Raw genomic sequence first — 16593 nt, 5'->3', positions numbered from 1 at the left:
TATATATTCTTGAAAATGGGACAATGACAAAAATATTTTCAGTTTGACGACAATAACACATCTCAAGACCAGGCAAGTTATGAAGTGAGTTAAAAAAAGTACACTGTACTTGTACAGTGTATTTGTACACTGTATGTACAAATATATGCAATACTTTATATTTTGTATAATGTTCTCTTGGATAAAATACTTCTGTTCAGACCTTATGTAAGAGAAGACAAATAGAACAAAGGAAGAACTTGATAAAAAAATTGACTAAAATGTTACTTTTAGTGAATCGAGAACCATAAAAAGTTTAAAGTAATCGAAGCACAACAGCTCCCAGGTGCTGACAAACAACAAGTGCTGTTGACGGGACGAGTAATGCACTTCAGTTCATTTCTATAGCATCAGTTTACAATCAAAGGCATCTCAGGTAGCAAAAATAAGTTATTTTAAGTCAGATAATAATCCAGTTTAATCCAGTTTTTAAAAATACAACCATGCACAATAAATAATAAAATGCCTGATAAGAGAAAGTTGTGAGTCTAAGGAAACCAGCAGACGTGTCAAAACAGCCTTTCAGAGCAAACCCCATCATGAGCAGCACACTGGGTACAGTGGAGAGGGATGACTTCCTTCTAACTGGAAGAAGCTTCCAGCAGAACCAGAACCAGGATGGGCAGCCAGCTGCCAAGGTCAGCTAGAGGCTGAGGACAGGAAAGAGACAGAGACAAACAGAGAAGGTCTGGACGAAGTTTCTCTGGGAAGAAAAACAAAAATACAGATGAATGAAAAGGATCATTTCATCTACAGACTTGGAGGAGGAGAGAGCGTAAACACAGCAGCAAAGAGGAAACGTGGTCAGTTTGTCCTCCAGCAGCCTATAGCAGCATAACTAAAGGATAACTCAACAAACCCAAATCAACCCTAACTATAGGATTTATCAAAAAGGAAAGTCTTCAGCCGAGTCTTAAAACTGGACCATGTGTCAGCCTCATGAACAGAATCTAGAAGTTGGTTCCACAAGAGAGGAGCCTGAGAACTGAAAGATCTACTTCCTATTCTACTTTCACAAACTCTAGAAACCACAAGTAAACCTGCAGTCCAAGAGTGAAGTGCTCTGTTAGGACGCTCCACCGCCTCATTTGATCTGGATGGCTTAAAAGGCATCAAAATAAAAATGAGGTCATACTTCCAACAAAACAATTCTAGGTTTAATATTCTGGTTTGTTGTCTTTTTGCTCTTTTCAAGTAAGTTATATTAATAATCGTTAATCTTAGCAAATCACCCCATTTTTTAAAATGCCATGTTACACCTCACCATCCTAAAATATATTAAAATGTACATCCTATAACCAGTTTTGTTCTGTTTTTGAAATGGTCTCCTTTGTTGCTTCAGATCCACATGAAGACGATGCCGGCCGCCATGTTCAGACTTCTAACAGGACAGGAAACGCCTCTGTACATTTAAACGAGGACTTTCACAGGATTATCATCTGACAGAGCAAACCACGAGCAGATGAACCATCAACAGGACGATCCTTCCATCTCTTTGACTTATGCGAACACTTTATTCTTCAACTTCTTTACTTTGTGATTAACACACAACAGCTATTGACCGACAAAAGATGTGTAATCTGAAGAGGCAGCACGTGTGTGAATATTTATTTATTCGTCCTGTCTGTGATTCTTTTTGTCACATTAGTGACGGAGTTATTGATCCATAGTGTCCGTTTATTTTTTACACTCCCGTAATGCAATACGATACTCCCACTATACAGCTTGTATAGTTTCATTTGTCTCTCCGTTAAATTATTTTCCGTGTAAATATATGATTTGCTAATATGAAGGCAGTTGGAGTGAAGGGGTGAGCCGCTGCGCGTTGTAAATATTTACTGACTCTCGCTGTTGAGCTCGATGCAGATTAAGATGATGTCAAAGGTGCAGTTACGTGCCCGAGATCATAGTTGTTGTCAGAGGAGAGTTTCTGTAAGCAGCGGGGCTCATGGGACAAACGCCATGTTCTTTTTCATTTACAGCATCAAAAGGCAATACACAAGTTCCACTTGTGAACAGCAAGTCTTTTCTAAATCTCACGGAAACGTTTAAACGACAGCATTTTGCTTTTGATATGAAGAGTACGAAGAATGCTGTTTCTTCCCCTGTGCGTTTATCTTTAGTGTTCTGACTGAAACTCATGCGTGGACCGTGAATGTAGCCGTGTTGTGCGAGCCGTCTCATCACCATAAGCAGTATTAGAATGTCTGTACATAAGCAGAACGCCGTCCAGTGATGCGCTCATGTTAAACCAACACGCAGATCCACGTCACTGCAGCCCCCGCCCGTCTGGACGTCGGCCCCTCAGACACAGCTGTGGTTCACACTGACACAGGAATCCTTACTGCGAGGCAACGACTCTATGAAACATTGTAGTAAATTCTAACTGTATGAACGTTTTCTGTGTGCATGCCTCGTAAGTAGTATCATGTCACTGTGGCAAGATAATAAAGCTGAGCTAAACTGGACTTTGTCTTTTTATTTCACTGAAATAACTTCCCAGTAAAGCTACATTTAAAGTTGTGGTTGAAAAAACAAAACAAATGACGATATCAAGAGAAACTTACAATAAAGAGTTAAAATGAGATGCATCACAAACAATGATGAGTCCAGCTACAGGCAGGAGGTGGAACACCTGGAGAGCTGGTGCAGGAAGAGCAACCTTCACATCAACATGAAGAAGACGAAGGAGATGATCATGAACTTCAGTTGGAACAAAACCACTTACACACCCCCTCCCCCCCAACATAAGAGGATCTGCAGTGGAAGTGGTCTCCAGCTACAAGTACTTGGGTGTACACATGAACAACAACCTCAGCTGGAGCAGCAACACCACCAGCCTGATCAAGAAAGATCATCAGAGACTCTACTTCCTCAGGCGGCTGAGACGAGCTGGTCTGGGAAGCTCAGTCCTCACCTCCTTCTCCAGGTGTGCAGTGGAGAGCATCCTGTGCTCCAACATCAACGTGTGGCATGGAGGCTGCACAGCTGCAGAAAGAAAAGCTCTGCAGAGAGTGGTGAAGGCTGCACAGAAGATGTTGGAGTCAGCCTCCCCACCATCACAGACATCTACACCTCAAGATGCAGGAAGAGGACCACCTGCATCATGAAGGACCCCACTCACCCAGCACACACACTTTTTGCCCCACTCCCCTCAGGAAGGAGGTTGAGGAGCATTAAGTGTAGAACCACTAGACTGAGGAACAGCTTCTACCCTGAGGCTGTTAGACTCATGAACCAGGATAACCACTGTAATGACACTTTATCTGTGCTGCTGATCTCATGCTGCTGATCTCATGCTGCTGCATTCATTCATAGCCATCTACTCACTACAGACTCATGTTCAGGCTGCTGTTTAATATACCGTACTTACATTATTAGTGTTTAGTCTATATCTTAGATCCTTATATAAAGTTTCTTTTTATATTTTTGCTATTGTTGGATGTAACTGGGACTCAGTTCATAATTTTGTTCCAACTCATGTTCCACATGTGATTAAATGACAATAAACTTGACTAGAACTTCAACTTAAAACATTAACTAATGGAACGTATCACAAAAATAAGGTCAATAAGTTCAAGACTGTGTAAACTTAAGACAGTAACGCAGAAAATAACAGAAAATTACAAATAGCTTAAGTGTTTTTATAATAATAATTAAATAAATAAAGTTCTATGTGTTCTCATCACCGTATGTTCCCATACAAAGACGAAATTGGTTCTCTTCATTTAACCCATCGCACCTGGGATACACGCAGGTGGAGCAGTGGGCAGCTGTGGAAGCGCCTGCGGGGGTTCAGCTACGTTACATAAACGCTGAAAACTGAAGTTCAGTTTATTTGCAAAGCGACAATTGACAAGAAAAGGTTGTTTTCAGGGAACTGTCCAAATCAAAACAGTCCGTTCTAGATTCAAATCCAGTTACAAATGAACTAACAGGAAGGTTTTGACACATACGGCTCAGGTAACCTAACACAACCCTAACTATAAGATTTATCAAAAAGGAAGTCATTAGCCTAAATCTTAAAAGTAGTTTCAGGGTTAAAGACAGAAACTGGAAGTTGGTGCGTGATAACTGAAAGCTCTGCCTCTTATAGCACTTCTAAAAACTGTAGGAACCACAAGTAAACCTGCCGTCTGAGTGCAAAGTGCTCTGTTGGAAAAATATGGAATGATAAGATCTTTAACAAAAAATTGAGCTGTGTATGTAAGAACTAAAACTTTAAATTTCACTGTCTTTGTAAACCACAAACAATAAGAAGTCACATCTCCTAAATAAACCACAATCAAAAATAATCTAATCTGTATTATTGTAATTATTGAGCATGCATCTAATCTGTAATAAACTGTTTGATCTAATAAATTATGCTGAGATAATATCAGTACTTTAGGTTGTTAAAAGCATCAAGTATAGTCATGAAAAGAAAAAAATGTTATTTTTGAAAATGCATTGACTACTATTTTCATTGGATCTAAAATTATGATTATTACAATTACTGACATTACAGTTATTACTATTATTGTATTTTTCATAGTCTACATCTGATTATGTTTTATTCACAAGTAAATAATTAGAAAATCAGAAGACATTTATTTATTTATTGTTCTTGTGAACTGAAACTCACCATGAGAAGAGAAAATAAGATTTTGTATCTCTGGTCTTCAGCAGCCGTCACTGCACACATCGTCACCACAGAGAGAGCAGCACAAAGAAAACGACACGTAAAACATCGAGCTTTCTTACAACAACTTCTGATTAGTGAAAATAGAAAACCAGTCAACAGATCTGTTCCAGCTTCCTGCATATTTCAATCTAGCACAGCCAATGGTACCACTGGTACCACTGGTGACCATTGATTCCACTTTGAACCTCTGGCGCCCCCTAAAGGTGAAACGTAGGTATTACACCAAAGTCCATGCTCATTAATCCAGATATAAAATCTGTTTGTAATACAGAAAACAGGGGAATCATTTACAAGAGACCTGAGTAATATTAATAATAACAATAATAATAGTAATAAGTTGAAATAATAAAGAAAGCTGCATTTGTGTATTTGACTTCTGTGTTTTTATTTTAAGATTTTTTATTTGAATATGTATTTAAAATTACTCAAAGTGCAAGAAAACATGCTAATTACATAGAGCCATCAGAGCCATGATGGAAGGTCATTGAACAGTTATTTGTACCGTTTGAAGAGAAACACGTCAGTGCTGCGATCGGTGCGATCCGTTCAACTCCTCCTGGTATCTGTCTGAGGTCAGAGGTCAGTTTGTGCTGAGTCAACTTCAGCTGCTCCGGTTTGGTTTACTTCGGGGGGGTACATTCACGGGTTCTGGTCATTTTTATCACACTTTAGCATGACCTTTATCCCAAGACCTTGACGTGTGGTCTCAAAGGCCTGGACTGCCTGTTCCAGAGGAAAGCGGTGGGTCACAAGGGGCTTCACGTTCACTTTACCCGACGCCAACATGGCGATGGCCTTGGGCCAGCTGCAACACAAGCACAACAAGCTTTTATTCCCTTTTGGACTACACAACTTACCAAGAAGTTAAACGTAAAGTATACTAAGTCCATTTATTTCTGCCTGTGTGATATTGTTGAACAAAGAAAGTTCTAGTTACGTGTTGCAGTAGCGGAAGACTCCTCTGATGTCCACCTCTCTGACAGCTGCACTGACGAGAGGAACTGTGGTCATGTCGGCACCCAGGCCCACCAGCACCACCACTCCCCCTGAACATGTTGCCTAACAGGAAAAGTTCAGTATTAGTCTGTTGAAACACTTTGAAGTTTATGACTCACACTGAAACAGATAAAGTGATGAAGAACGGTTGGATATGAAACAAAAGCAGAAGCGGTTGAACTTATCAGAATGAGTCGCGCACATAGATGGCAGTTTGGATGCAGCTCTCAACACCAGTGCATTCAATGGTGACTTGAGGCTGAGCTCCCAACACATCCTCCACTTTCTTGGCCAACTGCTGGGCTCCGTCTTCTCTCTTCACCGTCAGCTGGAAGTCTGCACCCAGTTCTTTGGCCATCATCAGACGCTCTGCAGACAGATCTGAATACAGCAGGTCACACGTTCTGACGCCTCTATCAGAATCTACTGCATGTACCGTGTCATTTCAAAGTGGTTGTTGAGTTACCGGTGATGACGACCTGCGAGGCCCCCATTGCTTTGGCAACAAGCAAGCTGACTAATCCAATAGGTCCTAAAGAGAGAGAAGAAGAAAACACATTGATATTACAATAAAATGTTTCATTATTACTATAAACACGTCTGCAGAGGTGCCTGAAAGTTTGTGAAGCTTTCAATCTGACCTAAAACATCATCAGATTTTCACACAAGTCCTAAAATTAGATAAAGAGAACCCAGTTAAAGTAATGAGACAAAAATATTATACTTGGTCATTAAGGACCACACCCACCCAGCACAAGGACTTTTCCGTGCACTCCCTCAGGCAGACGATACAGGAGACATGCACACATAAAGACTCAAACAGTTATTATCCACATCTGTCAGATTAATGAACTCGTAATAATAAAACTGAACTATTGACAATAAGGCACCAAGCCACAGGTGTGACACCTGATATGTTAATTGCTGCTGCTCCATGTGGCTGCATCATATCTGCACCGTACCATCATAATTCATCTCAATGTTCCTCACTACCTGTGCAATAACCTGTCACACAACCCGCGTACTTTATGTTAGTTATGTGCAGAATATATCATGTGCATTTAATATTACTATCTGTGAAATATTTATACTAATTAATCCTACTTGCACCGTTATATTCCACCATGTTGTTTACTATCTCTCTTTACTTTATGTTGTACTCTTATTTCACGCTTTAGTATTTCTTGTTTTGTTGTTTTGAGAGTTAAATCGGTTCTTCTCATCCTGAACATTTCATTGTGTTGTTGACCTTGTGTTAACCTGCACATGACAAATAAACAACAGAACTTTATGTATTGAGGAAAATGATCCAATATGACATATTTGTGAGTGATAAAAGTATGTAAGCCTTTGCTTTCAGTACCTGGTGTGACCCCCCTGCATCAATAACTGCAACTAAACATTTCCAGTAACTGTTGATGAGTCCTGCACAGCGGCTGGGAGGACGTTTATCCATCCCTCCGTACAGAACAGCTTCAGCTCTGGATGCTGGAGGGTTATGATGTTTTAGGTCATATTTATGCAGAAACGTAGAACATTCCAAACGGTTCACAGACGTTCCAGCACCACTCACTCAAGCTCATGAGCTTGTTTTTTAACACAACTTGATCTGTTCAAATTTAAAACAAAAACAACTGGACTTGTATTCTGAAGCTGGTTTTGCTTCCCATCCAGGAGGCTTCTTCAATTCAAAAATATCTGGAGCGTGGAGTTCCAAGCTTTACAGAAGTGCATGAGAGGACTGGTTGTAGATGACCTGCAGACCAGACTGGAACTACTCGCCCCGCACAGTGGAGGCTCGTTGGGCTCTTTGCCTCATGTGGAGATGGTTTGGTCACATGCATGAAGGTGTGACTGGGAGTTGATTGGGAATCAGGTCTAGTGCTGCATTGTAGTTTTTGAAAGTTTCCACATTGAACTTTACAGGAAAGCTACTCACACGGAGCCGTACTTTCTGTTTGAACTCACACGTGCTGTCATTAGAACGTTACACCAACACCGCCTGTTTCAGATTGATCATTTGGACGACGGAGAATCTTCACCAGCATATTACCTACTGCACAGAATATGTTACACTTTACATTTTGTTCTGCTCTCTGAAGTTTTGCTGAGTCAGTATAACTTTCCACGCCCGTGTCCTAACTCCCTGTGAAGTGACAGACTCTTGCATGTTCGTGCTGCAACAGTAAGTTCACAACCTGCTGTGTTGCTGATGTTTTACTTCACAGCAGGCTCAGGTTTTACCTGCACCGCAGATGAGCACGGTGGTGCCGAGGGTGACACCTGCACGGCAACATGCATGAATCCCCACAGACAGGGGTTCAATGAGAGCCCCCTCCTCAAACGTGACGTTATCAGGCAACCTGGACCAAGACGCAACAAGAGGTGGATGAGAACACAAGAACGTCTCATCAGTCAACTCTGACACAAAACTCTGCAATCCTTAAAAAAAATCTGTCACTTGTAACAGAAGTTGGCGTTGTGCGTGTAATATCTGCACAAGTTTCCATCATCTGGCGGCGTGGCACAGAAGAAGATGGTGGGAGACAAATTATAGCGCCCCTTTTTGAAAAACTCATCCATCTCACGGGGCACACCAGGCTCAATGGCCACTCGGTCACCTGGGAAGAAAAAGTGCAAAACATGCTAAATTATTTCAAAATTATGTTTAAAAATGCTAAATGGATTTAAACTAGGAGGCCGTGCCCTTGTTGCTTCATCGGTCTGGGAGTCGAGTACTCACCTGTGTTCAGGTGTGTGACAGCCGATCCGACCTTCACCACACGTCCTGCAGCCTCGTGGCCCAGCACCATTGGTGTTCTGAGAACAAAGTCTCCAATTCGACCGTTCTGCCAGTAGTGCACGTCTGATCCACAGATTCCTACAGAATGCATCTGGAGCAAAACCTCTGAGAACAACATGATATGGGCCGAATGACGTCACTGTCGCATAAAGACGAGCTCACCCCTCAGGGAATCTACAGTATGTTTTTTATTAGTTTGACTCTTCAAATGTTTGTGCATCTTATTCTTTGTAGATTTTTTTAATTGGTCAACACTGCAGTTGATCATAATTCTGATTAAACTTTCACACTGAACTTTATTCAATTTAAAAATCTATGCCTACAAGACAACAGAGTAACTGAATAGCCATAGCTTGACTTTATGCTTTTGGAAACATACATAAAACACAAAACATGTTATAAATGTTCACGTGCAAATCAAACAGCAAATCAGTTACATGTCAGAACAGCTGGTTTCCTTTACCATTGGGTCCTGGTTCTGGGACAGGACGATGCTCCTGTGAAGACACGCTTGGTTTAATCTGAACAGTTTCGCTGCTGAACGTTTGGGGGAAAGAGTTCGGTTTCTTACGAGCCTGAGGTCTCCCTGCGCGTGAAGCACCACGGACAGATTCTCCTGAGCCATGACACAACTGGAACCAACGAAACGGTGAAGAAAGAAGCAGACTTTGGATCTATGGATCCACGGTGACGTCATCACATGTCGCGGAGGGGGTCGGCACCAAAACAAAGCATTTGATTGGACAAAAAGCCGTGGAACAGTCCATTTGACAGGGGTGGTCGCTACAGAGGAGGTGGAGCTAAACTGAAAAAAATAATCTCAAGACAGAAATGCAGCCAGATTACGAATGTAAAATAAAGAAAAACATGTAACTGCTTTTACGATTATAGTGTCAGTGATTTATTTAAATTAATTGTTAATTTCATCTTTATTGACATTTTTTGGGTATGCCCCGGAATGTCAATGGTTTCTTAGCAACCGCCCGGGCCCACAAAGATGACGTAATATATCAGAACGTTGTTTTTCTGCTGGAACACTGCAATAACAGTTTGTGAATAAAAACATACAAGGCAGACATATTTACAATAACAAAGCTATATATTTTATGAAAATATACATCTATCTGTTGGGACGGCTGTGGCTGAGTTACAGCAGTCGTCCTCCAATGCAAGAGTTGAGGGTTCGAGTCCCCCTTAACAAAAAGTAGTACATTTGAAGTTTATTTTTGCAAGTATACTTTAAGTTAAGTATATGAAGTATACTACACACCATACTTTTAGTGTACTAGTAGTATACTGATATAATACTTGTTTGGACTAAATTGGGACATTTTTATACTATTTTTAAGTATATCAAATAAATCTAAAAAAGTTAAATTTGGTCCTCTGGACATTCAAAAAAAACAAAACAAAGCAAATCAACAAAAAAAATGTAGAAACGTTTCGTCTCTCATCCTGAGGACTTCCTCAGTCTGAGGTGCTGTATTCAGCTCAGTCTCTTAAATAGCACCTTCTCAGAGTGGATCAACCAGTTTTGCTGCTGACAACCAGAACCAGCTGATCACATGCTCAAGAAGGACCATCAGCCTAACAATGGATCATTAGCACCTGATGGCTGTTTACTGTTCACAGAGGGCTGAGTGATACTAGCAATCACAGCATTGTAAGAGGGGGACAGATGAACCTGGAGGCCTCCACCCCTGTTTAATGATGGACGGTTTCTTTTCACAAAGATGGCCTCCTTTACTCCTCTCTCAAACCATCGTTCCTCTCTGTCCAGGATGTGAACATCTTCATCCCTGAAAGAGTGACCTCTGGCCTGGAGATGAGTGTAGACCTCAGAGTCCTGGCCTGATGATGTTGATCTTCTGTGCTGGGCCATCCTTTTGGCCAGTGGCTGTTTAGTTTCCCTGATGTAAGACTGATCACCCTCCTGACACTGAACAGCATACACAACATTACTCTGTTTGTGCCGGGGGACTGGATCTTTGGGATGAACCAGTCTTTGCCGTAATGTATTTTGGGGTTTAAAAGCCACTGGGACGTTATGTTTAGAAAATAAACGTCTCAGTTTCTCTGATACTCCCTCAACACACGGAATGACCACTGGTCTGGGTCTGGGTTCCTCCTTTTCACCTGTTGGCTGACTGGAGTCCTGTTTGGGTTTCTTCTCTGCTTTCAGGAAGGCCCAGTTAGGATATCCACATTGCTCTAGAGCCTGTCTTGTGTGGGATTTCTCCTTCTGCCTGGCTCCTGAGCTAGTGGGGATGCTGTCTGCTCTGTGGTACAGAGTCCTGATGACTCCTAACTTGTGCTCCAAAGGGTGATGGGAGTCAAACTGCAAATACTGGTCTGTGTGGGTGGGTTTGCGGTACACCTCAATTTGCAAATGTCCTCTATCAGAGACTGAGACCTCACAGTCCAAGAAAGCCAACCTGCCATTTTTTACATCTTCTCGTGTGAACTTGATGTATTTATCCACAGAGTTGATGTGGTCAGTAAAATGTTGGACTTCCTGAGATTTGATTTTAACCCAGGTGTCATCAACATACCTGAACCAATGACTTGGTGGTGTCACCACCAAGTGGTGGTTTTTTTGAATGTCCAGAGGACCAGATTTAACTTTTTTAGATTTTTCTACCTGGATTATTGAGCATGCATCAGGATATATCAAATAAAGTTTATAAAAAGTCAACTTCAAGTACACTTCTTCATTTTTAGTGTAAAATAAGTATACCTGTATTGTACTTGTAGTACACTTAAACTACTTTTTGTTAAGGGCTGCCAGCAGTCACATGCTGAAGTGTCCCTGGAAGTGTCCCTGAACACCTCATTGCCTCTGATGTGCCCCATCAGTGTATGAATGTGATCTAAAGCTCTGATTATTCTCTGTACAGATCTAGTATAGAGCTGCATGAATGGGTAAATGAGGCACAGATTGTTGTAAAGAGCTTTGAGTATCTTGATAAGACAGAAAGGAGCTATATAATACTCACAAATTATTTATAAATCAGTACATACCATACCATACCAATTTATTTATAGAGCACTTAAAGCAGCAACAAGGCCAATCAAAGTGTTGTACAACAGAAACAAACAAGTACAGCGGACAGGAAAACATAAAATAAAAATATAGATACAAATAGCAGCAGATAATAACTAAATGTCCAACACTGTGGAATACAGACAGGATCACAACAGATCACACCGTGTCAATGGCACGGAAATAAAGTGGGTTTTCAGTTGAGACTTAAAGACTGAGAGTGTGGGAGCCTGCCTGACATGCAGTGGCAACTCATTCCACCGTCTTGGACCTGCAACAGAGAAAGCCCTGTCACCTCTGAGCTTGCAACGGGTTTCTGGAACTGAAAGGAGCATCTGGTCTGCTGACCTCAGAGAGCAAGGTGGGACATATGGCTGCAGAAGATCAGTGAGATAAGATGGGGCAGAACTGTTCAGTGATTTAAAAACATACATGAGGATTTTGAACTGGATCCAAAGGTGAATGGGTAGCCAGTGCAGGGAGGCCAGAACTTGAGTAATGTGCTCTCTGTGGCCCGTACCAGTTAAAAATCAGGCTATAGCATTTGGACCAGTTGTAGACGTGCAATGGAGGATTGATTGATTTCAAACAGAAGCGCATTGCAGTAATCGAGCCTAGATGTTATGAACGCATGGATCACTGTCTCAAGATTCTTTTTGAACAGTATGGGCTTCAGCTTAGACAGCCGTCTCAGCTGAAAAAACAGGATTTAACAATCTGTTAAGTTTCAAGGAAGGGTCCATTATCACTCCCAGATTGGTGACTCTTTGTTTCTCTAATGGAGCTAGAGAGGAAAGGTTGATGCAGTGGTTCATGGACATGCTATTGGGATGGAACAAGATGACTTCAGACTTCTTCTCGTTGAAACTTAAGAAGTTTAAAGCCATTCAGTCCCGGATGTCAGCCAGGCAGTCAAGAAGAGGTTGAATAGAGAGTGTGCCTCAGGGGGAAGTAAATTTGACAGTCATCGGCGTAGAAACGAAAGGGTATGTTGTGATTGTGGAAAATAGCACCTCGTGGCAACAGGTATAAAGAAAAGAGAAGGGGACCAAGGATGGACCCTTACAGTACCCCCCACTGAAGCGCTGCCGATGCTGAACTGAAATCTTTGATACTGACACAAAAGGTTCTGTCAGAGAGGTAGGACCTAAACCAACTGAGGGCTGACCCTGTGATGCCCACCCACTGCTCCAGTGCTGTATTGTAGTACTGCATTACAACATATACATGTTCAGAATACTGCATTACAACATATACATGTTCAGAATACTGCATTACAACATATACATGTTCAGATCAATACAGCAACTAATGGCATTCTGTGGCTTGCATAGCAAATTCCATTCAATTCAGTTTATTTCTATAACACCAATATTAAAAAATTCACATTTTTACACACATTTAATTCCAATTAAAAAAAGATAAAGTAGATGCATTTTTGACAAGATTTATTTATTGAAAAAAGGAAATATGGTAAACATCCACTTGTAACAATGACCTTATACAACAGACTGAATGACAAAGATGCTCAAAGAAATACAGAATGGGTTCAAGCAAGTTGCAGAGATTATTGTCTGGCAGATATTTCTTAGAGCATTTTGAACATATGAGTGTATCAAACATCAGATTTACCAAGGATGCACATCACACAGATCACCTGAATATTTCTGGAGAGCATCCATGCTGACATATCCTGTAGGATCAAAGCAGAAAAAAGTTTGGGTGATATTAGAACATGGACCGACACAGATAATATAAAAAATAGATTTTAAAGAAGTTTTGTGAAAAATAATAATGCAGTCATAACAAAAGAAAGTCTACTCTTTCAGTTCCAGGAACTTGTTAAACTCCATCTTAAAGTGTACAAAAATCCTTATTGTTCATTAAATAAAAATAAATTAAAAAAGGAAAAAAACATTCAGTAGTTTTTATAAACACATTTAGCATTTTCTGTGTGACTTTATAAGTTTTATTGTTGTTTAAACTCTATTTTTTTATCAGTGTTAACACGATGTCTTCGATGCAAGTGAGTAGTTCCCTGTTCTTATAAAATGAAGCAGTTATGGAGTTGAATATGTTAAACACGTCACCTGTGGCCGTTTTACAACCTGAGCTCCTCAAACGCTCCCACAGAGCTTCACTTGTTGAAGAATCGGACTCGGATGACTCCGAACTGTCAACAGAGCACGAAGCTTTTCATTAATGCACAGCTGGAAACTGAGGTTGCAATCCAAAATATTCACAGCAGGAGGTCGTCACACTTCATTATCTTCACTTCTTCGTGGTGGTCGTCTTCTGTCAGGCCAGCTGAACTCTCCTCCTTGAAACCAAAATTAAACCAAGTTAAGATAATTACGGTTTGATGTGCTTTGTTTAAATCGTGGTGTTTTTACCTGCGCAGCTGCCCGTTCAGCTTCACACTCCCAGATCAACCTCCCAACTACTTTTCTCACCTCTTGAAAGATAAAACACAATAATAATTCCATCAGTTCAACTACTTCTGACAACTGGTTACATCTCTGAGTCGAACCATCATTTTGCAAATGAAATCTATGTATATTTTATCCATGTTAAATAAATCGCCACAGTAATCCTCACCGTCCTGTACAGGGGCTGGAGGCAGCACGTAATGACCGATGCCCACTGACTTCACGCTTTGTCTCTTTTCACAGGTGGACAGAAAAAGACAGTGAAAAACTGTCACCTTGTTCCAGATGTAGTCTTTGCTGTCAAATATCCTTAAAACAGAAACGGTGAACTTTAATTGGATTGTAAATTTGCTCACAAATGGTCTTTTGTAGCTCTTTTCCTTTGCTCACCTCAGCGTGTCGGGACAAGTTGCATCTGCGCTGAACAGGTAATCAGCTGTCCTCCAACCTGTGACCGTTCCACCCTCCAGTACTGCAAGAACAATGGTATTAAACAGATCATTTACATTTTAGACCACCAGCATGTGCAGAGTAAGAGTAATGCAGATCTGACTGATCTCTGAATGTCAAAGCAGGAGAAGTGATACAAGACACGCTGCAGTTTTTGTTTTCCACATAGTCAGATGGTGCCGTGATGCTTTCCACACACACGTCTCCTGCTTTAAATAGAAACAATTCAAAATAAACAATATTTAACTGAATAATGGTTATTCTTGTACTTATACACACACTTTAAAGTATTATATGCATTGACTCTGCTCATGTTTTGCCTATTTGAACATGCCTTTTTATTATTAGTATTTAAATCCCTTTGAAATTTGATTTATTTATTGTGATTTATTTTAGGTTTGGCCACTTACTATTAGTTAATATAAAGCTTTTGTTTTGTGGTTAAACTGTGTTGCTTCCTTTAGTACTTGAGGTTTTCTCACTGCAAAAGTAAATATATATAAACTTAATTATAATTATATATTTAGACTGTTTATTTTTATGACATTCCATTTTCCCTTTGAACATCTATTTCCTAAAATTATCCAAAGACGTTTTAAATATGTTCCATTGATAATTACACTGTTATAAAACATAAGAACATTAATTTGAAGAGTCTGAGTTAAAACAGGTTGAGTTTATCCAAATAACTCCAGGTTTGTTGTTAAGAATACTGTAGTACAACAGCTTACAGACAAACCCAGAGTTATTTAGGCCCCATTAATACCAAACCTAACCATTCTTCCTCCACTCTTTAAACAAATTAAAACTTTATAACTTTACTGAAGCAGCTAGCAGGTCAGGCTAACAAGATGTTAGCTATAGCTTACCCCAAAAGTTACGGTAATCCTTTGGCACACTGCTGGAAAACCAAGCTGCTTTACACCGAAACATGGCTCTTACCTAAAAACGAAAACGCTCATAAAAAGTGTCAGCAGTAATGTGACATATGCCAGCCTTGAAATCTATTTTTATTTTAACGTTACAGCTGTGAACAAGTGAACGCAGCATTTACTGAGGGTAGCGCGTTGCATTCACGTACTGTTCTAAACTGTCGGAACTTTCGCCTCTATAGTTGGACGCGGCACCGACACATTCTGCTGCTGTTTGCTGAATGTTTCTTTAGAAGCTTAACATACTTGTTGTTGTAGCTGAGTGGATATGACTTGGTGTTTTATTGTAAAACAATTTGTTTTAATTTTATCAACCTTAAATGTAAAATGGCAGTCGTGAAAATTCAAATGCATTCTCCTACTCCGCTCCTGTTTCCTGGAACATCTTACAAAAAGATTTGAAGCTCTTGACCTTTGACCTCTCTAAGTGTCTTTAAGAATCTGTTGGACTCCTGGCAGGGTCCAATGCAGACATGTTCCTGTTTTTAGTTTTATACATTTGTCTTGGAATCTAGCTGGGTTTTTTTTTTTTGTTTGTTTTGTTACCTTGTTACTTCCTTTTAGCCATCCTTCTTGTTAAAAAAAAACAAAACTGTAGTATGACTTTTTATAACTGTTTATTGTTGTTGCTGTTGTCCATTGTTGTCATCATTCTTTGTTGAAATCAGGTCTCTCTTGTAAATGAGTCCTCGAGGCTCAATGGGATTTACCTGCAGAAATAAAGGTTGATCTGATCTTTGTTTAGTCTCATTGAGCCTCATTTACAAGAGAGACCTGATTTTTAACAGAGTGATGACAACAGTGGACAACCATAAAAGAAAGCATGTAAATGGAAAAGAATAAATGAAACAAAATGAAAGTATTAAAAAATAAATAAGTTAAAAAAAACAGCTAGATTGTAAAGCGTATTACTAAAAACAGGAACTGCCAGTGGATAATTTAGCCTCTTTATGGGGGGTGCTGAAGTATTTTTTAACTCAGCACCCCTGAAAAATAAAGAAATCATCATTCAAACTTTATTTTATTATTATTATTTTCTTTTATCATTAGGATTTTATCATGGCCCTGTAATGGACAGGAGACCCGTCCAGGTTGTACCCCGCCCCTCCCACAGTGACTGCTGGACATGGGCACCCCCGTGACCCAAAATGGAAGAAGCAGGTAAAGATAATGGATGGATGGATGGATGGTAAAGATAATGGATGGATGGATGGATG

The 16593-nt window shown here is 40.2% G+C and overlaps 3 protein-coding genes across 3 annotated transcripts in view; 1 reads left to right on the top strand and 2 right to left on the bottom strand.

The window, feature by feature from the left end:
- apba2b (amyloid beta (A4) precursor protein-binding, family A, member 2b) overlaps positions 1–2507 on the top strand; it is an 88407-nt gene extending 85900 nt beyond the window's left edge. The window contains exon 15 of the mRNA XM_037689442.1: positions 1382–2507. Coding sequence (XP_037545370.1) covers positions 1382–1453 — 72 coding nt within the window. The 3' untranslated portion in view covers positions 1454–2507. The remainder of the gene's footprint in view (positions 1–1381) is intronic.
- A 2597-nt stretch (positions 2508–5104) lies between these two features.
- Positions 5105–9205, bottom strand: sord (sorbitol dehydrogenase). The gene is made up of 9 exons (XM_037695444.1): positions 9094–9205; positions 8986–9019; positions 8463–8627; positions 8181–8340; positions 7964–8082; positions 6186–6251; positions 5922–6100; positions 5661–5782; positions 5105–5528 (listed from the first exon to the last, which is right to left on the bottom strand). The coding sequence occupies exons 1-9, from the start codon at positions 9145–9147 to the stop codon at positions 5363–5365; spliced, it is 1065 nt and encodes a 354-aa protein (XP_037551372.1). The 5' UTR covers positions 9148–9205; the 3' UTR covers positions 5105–5362.
- Positions 9206–13193: 3988 nt separating this feature from the next.
- Positions 13194–15493, bottom strand: terb2 (telomere repeat binding bouquet formation protein 2). Its single transcript, XM_037695432.1, has 7 exons — positions 15314–15493; positions 14385–14466; positions 14164–14303; positions 13959–14020; positions 13827–13885; positions 13656–13738; positions 13194–13258 (listed from the first exon to the last, which is right to left on the bottom strand). Exons 1-7 carry the CDS (start codon positions 15375–15377, stop codon positions 13194–13196), a joined length of 555 nt encoding a protein of 184 aa, XP_037551360.1. The 5' UTR covers positions 15378–15493.
- Positions 15494–16593: the final 1100 nt, after the last annotated feature.

This window comes from Nematolebias whitei, chromosome 2, assembly GCF_014905685.2.
Source record: "Nematolebias whitei isolate Nwh7 chromosome 2, NemWhi1, whole genome shotgun sequence".
NCBI classification, from domain to species: Eukaryota; Metazoa; Chordata; class Actinopteri; order Cyprinodontiformes; family Rivulidae; genus Nematolebias; species Nematolebias whitei.
This window is presented reverse-complemented; position numbering and strand designations above follow the sequence as displayed.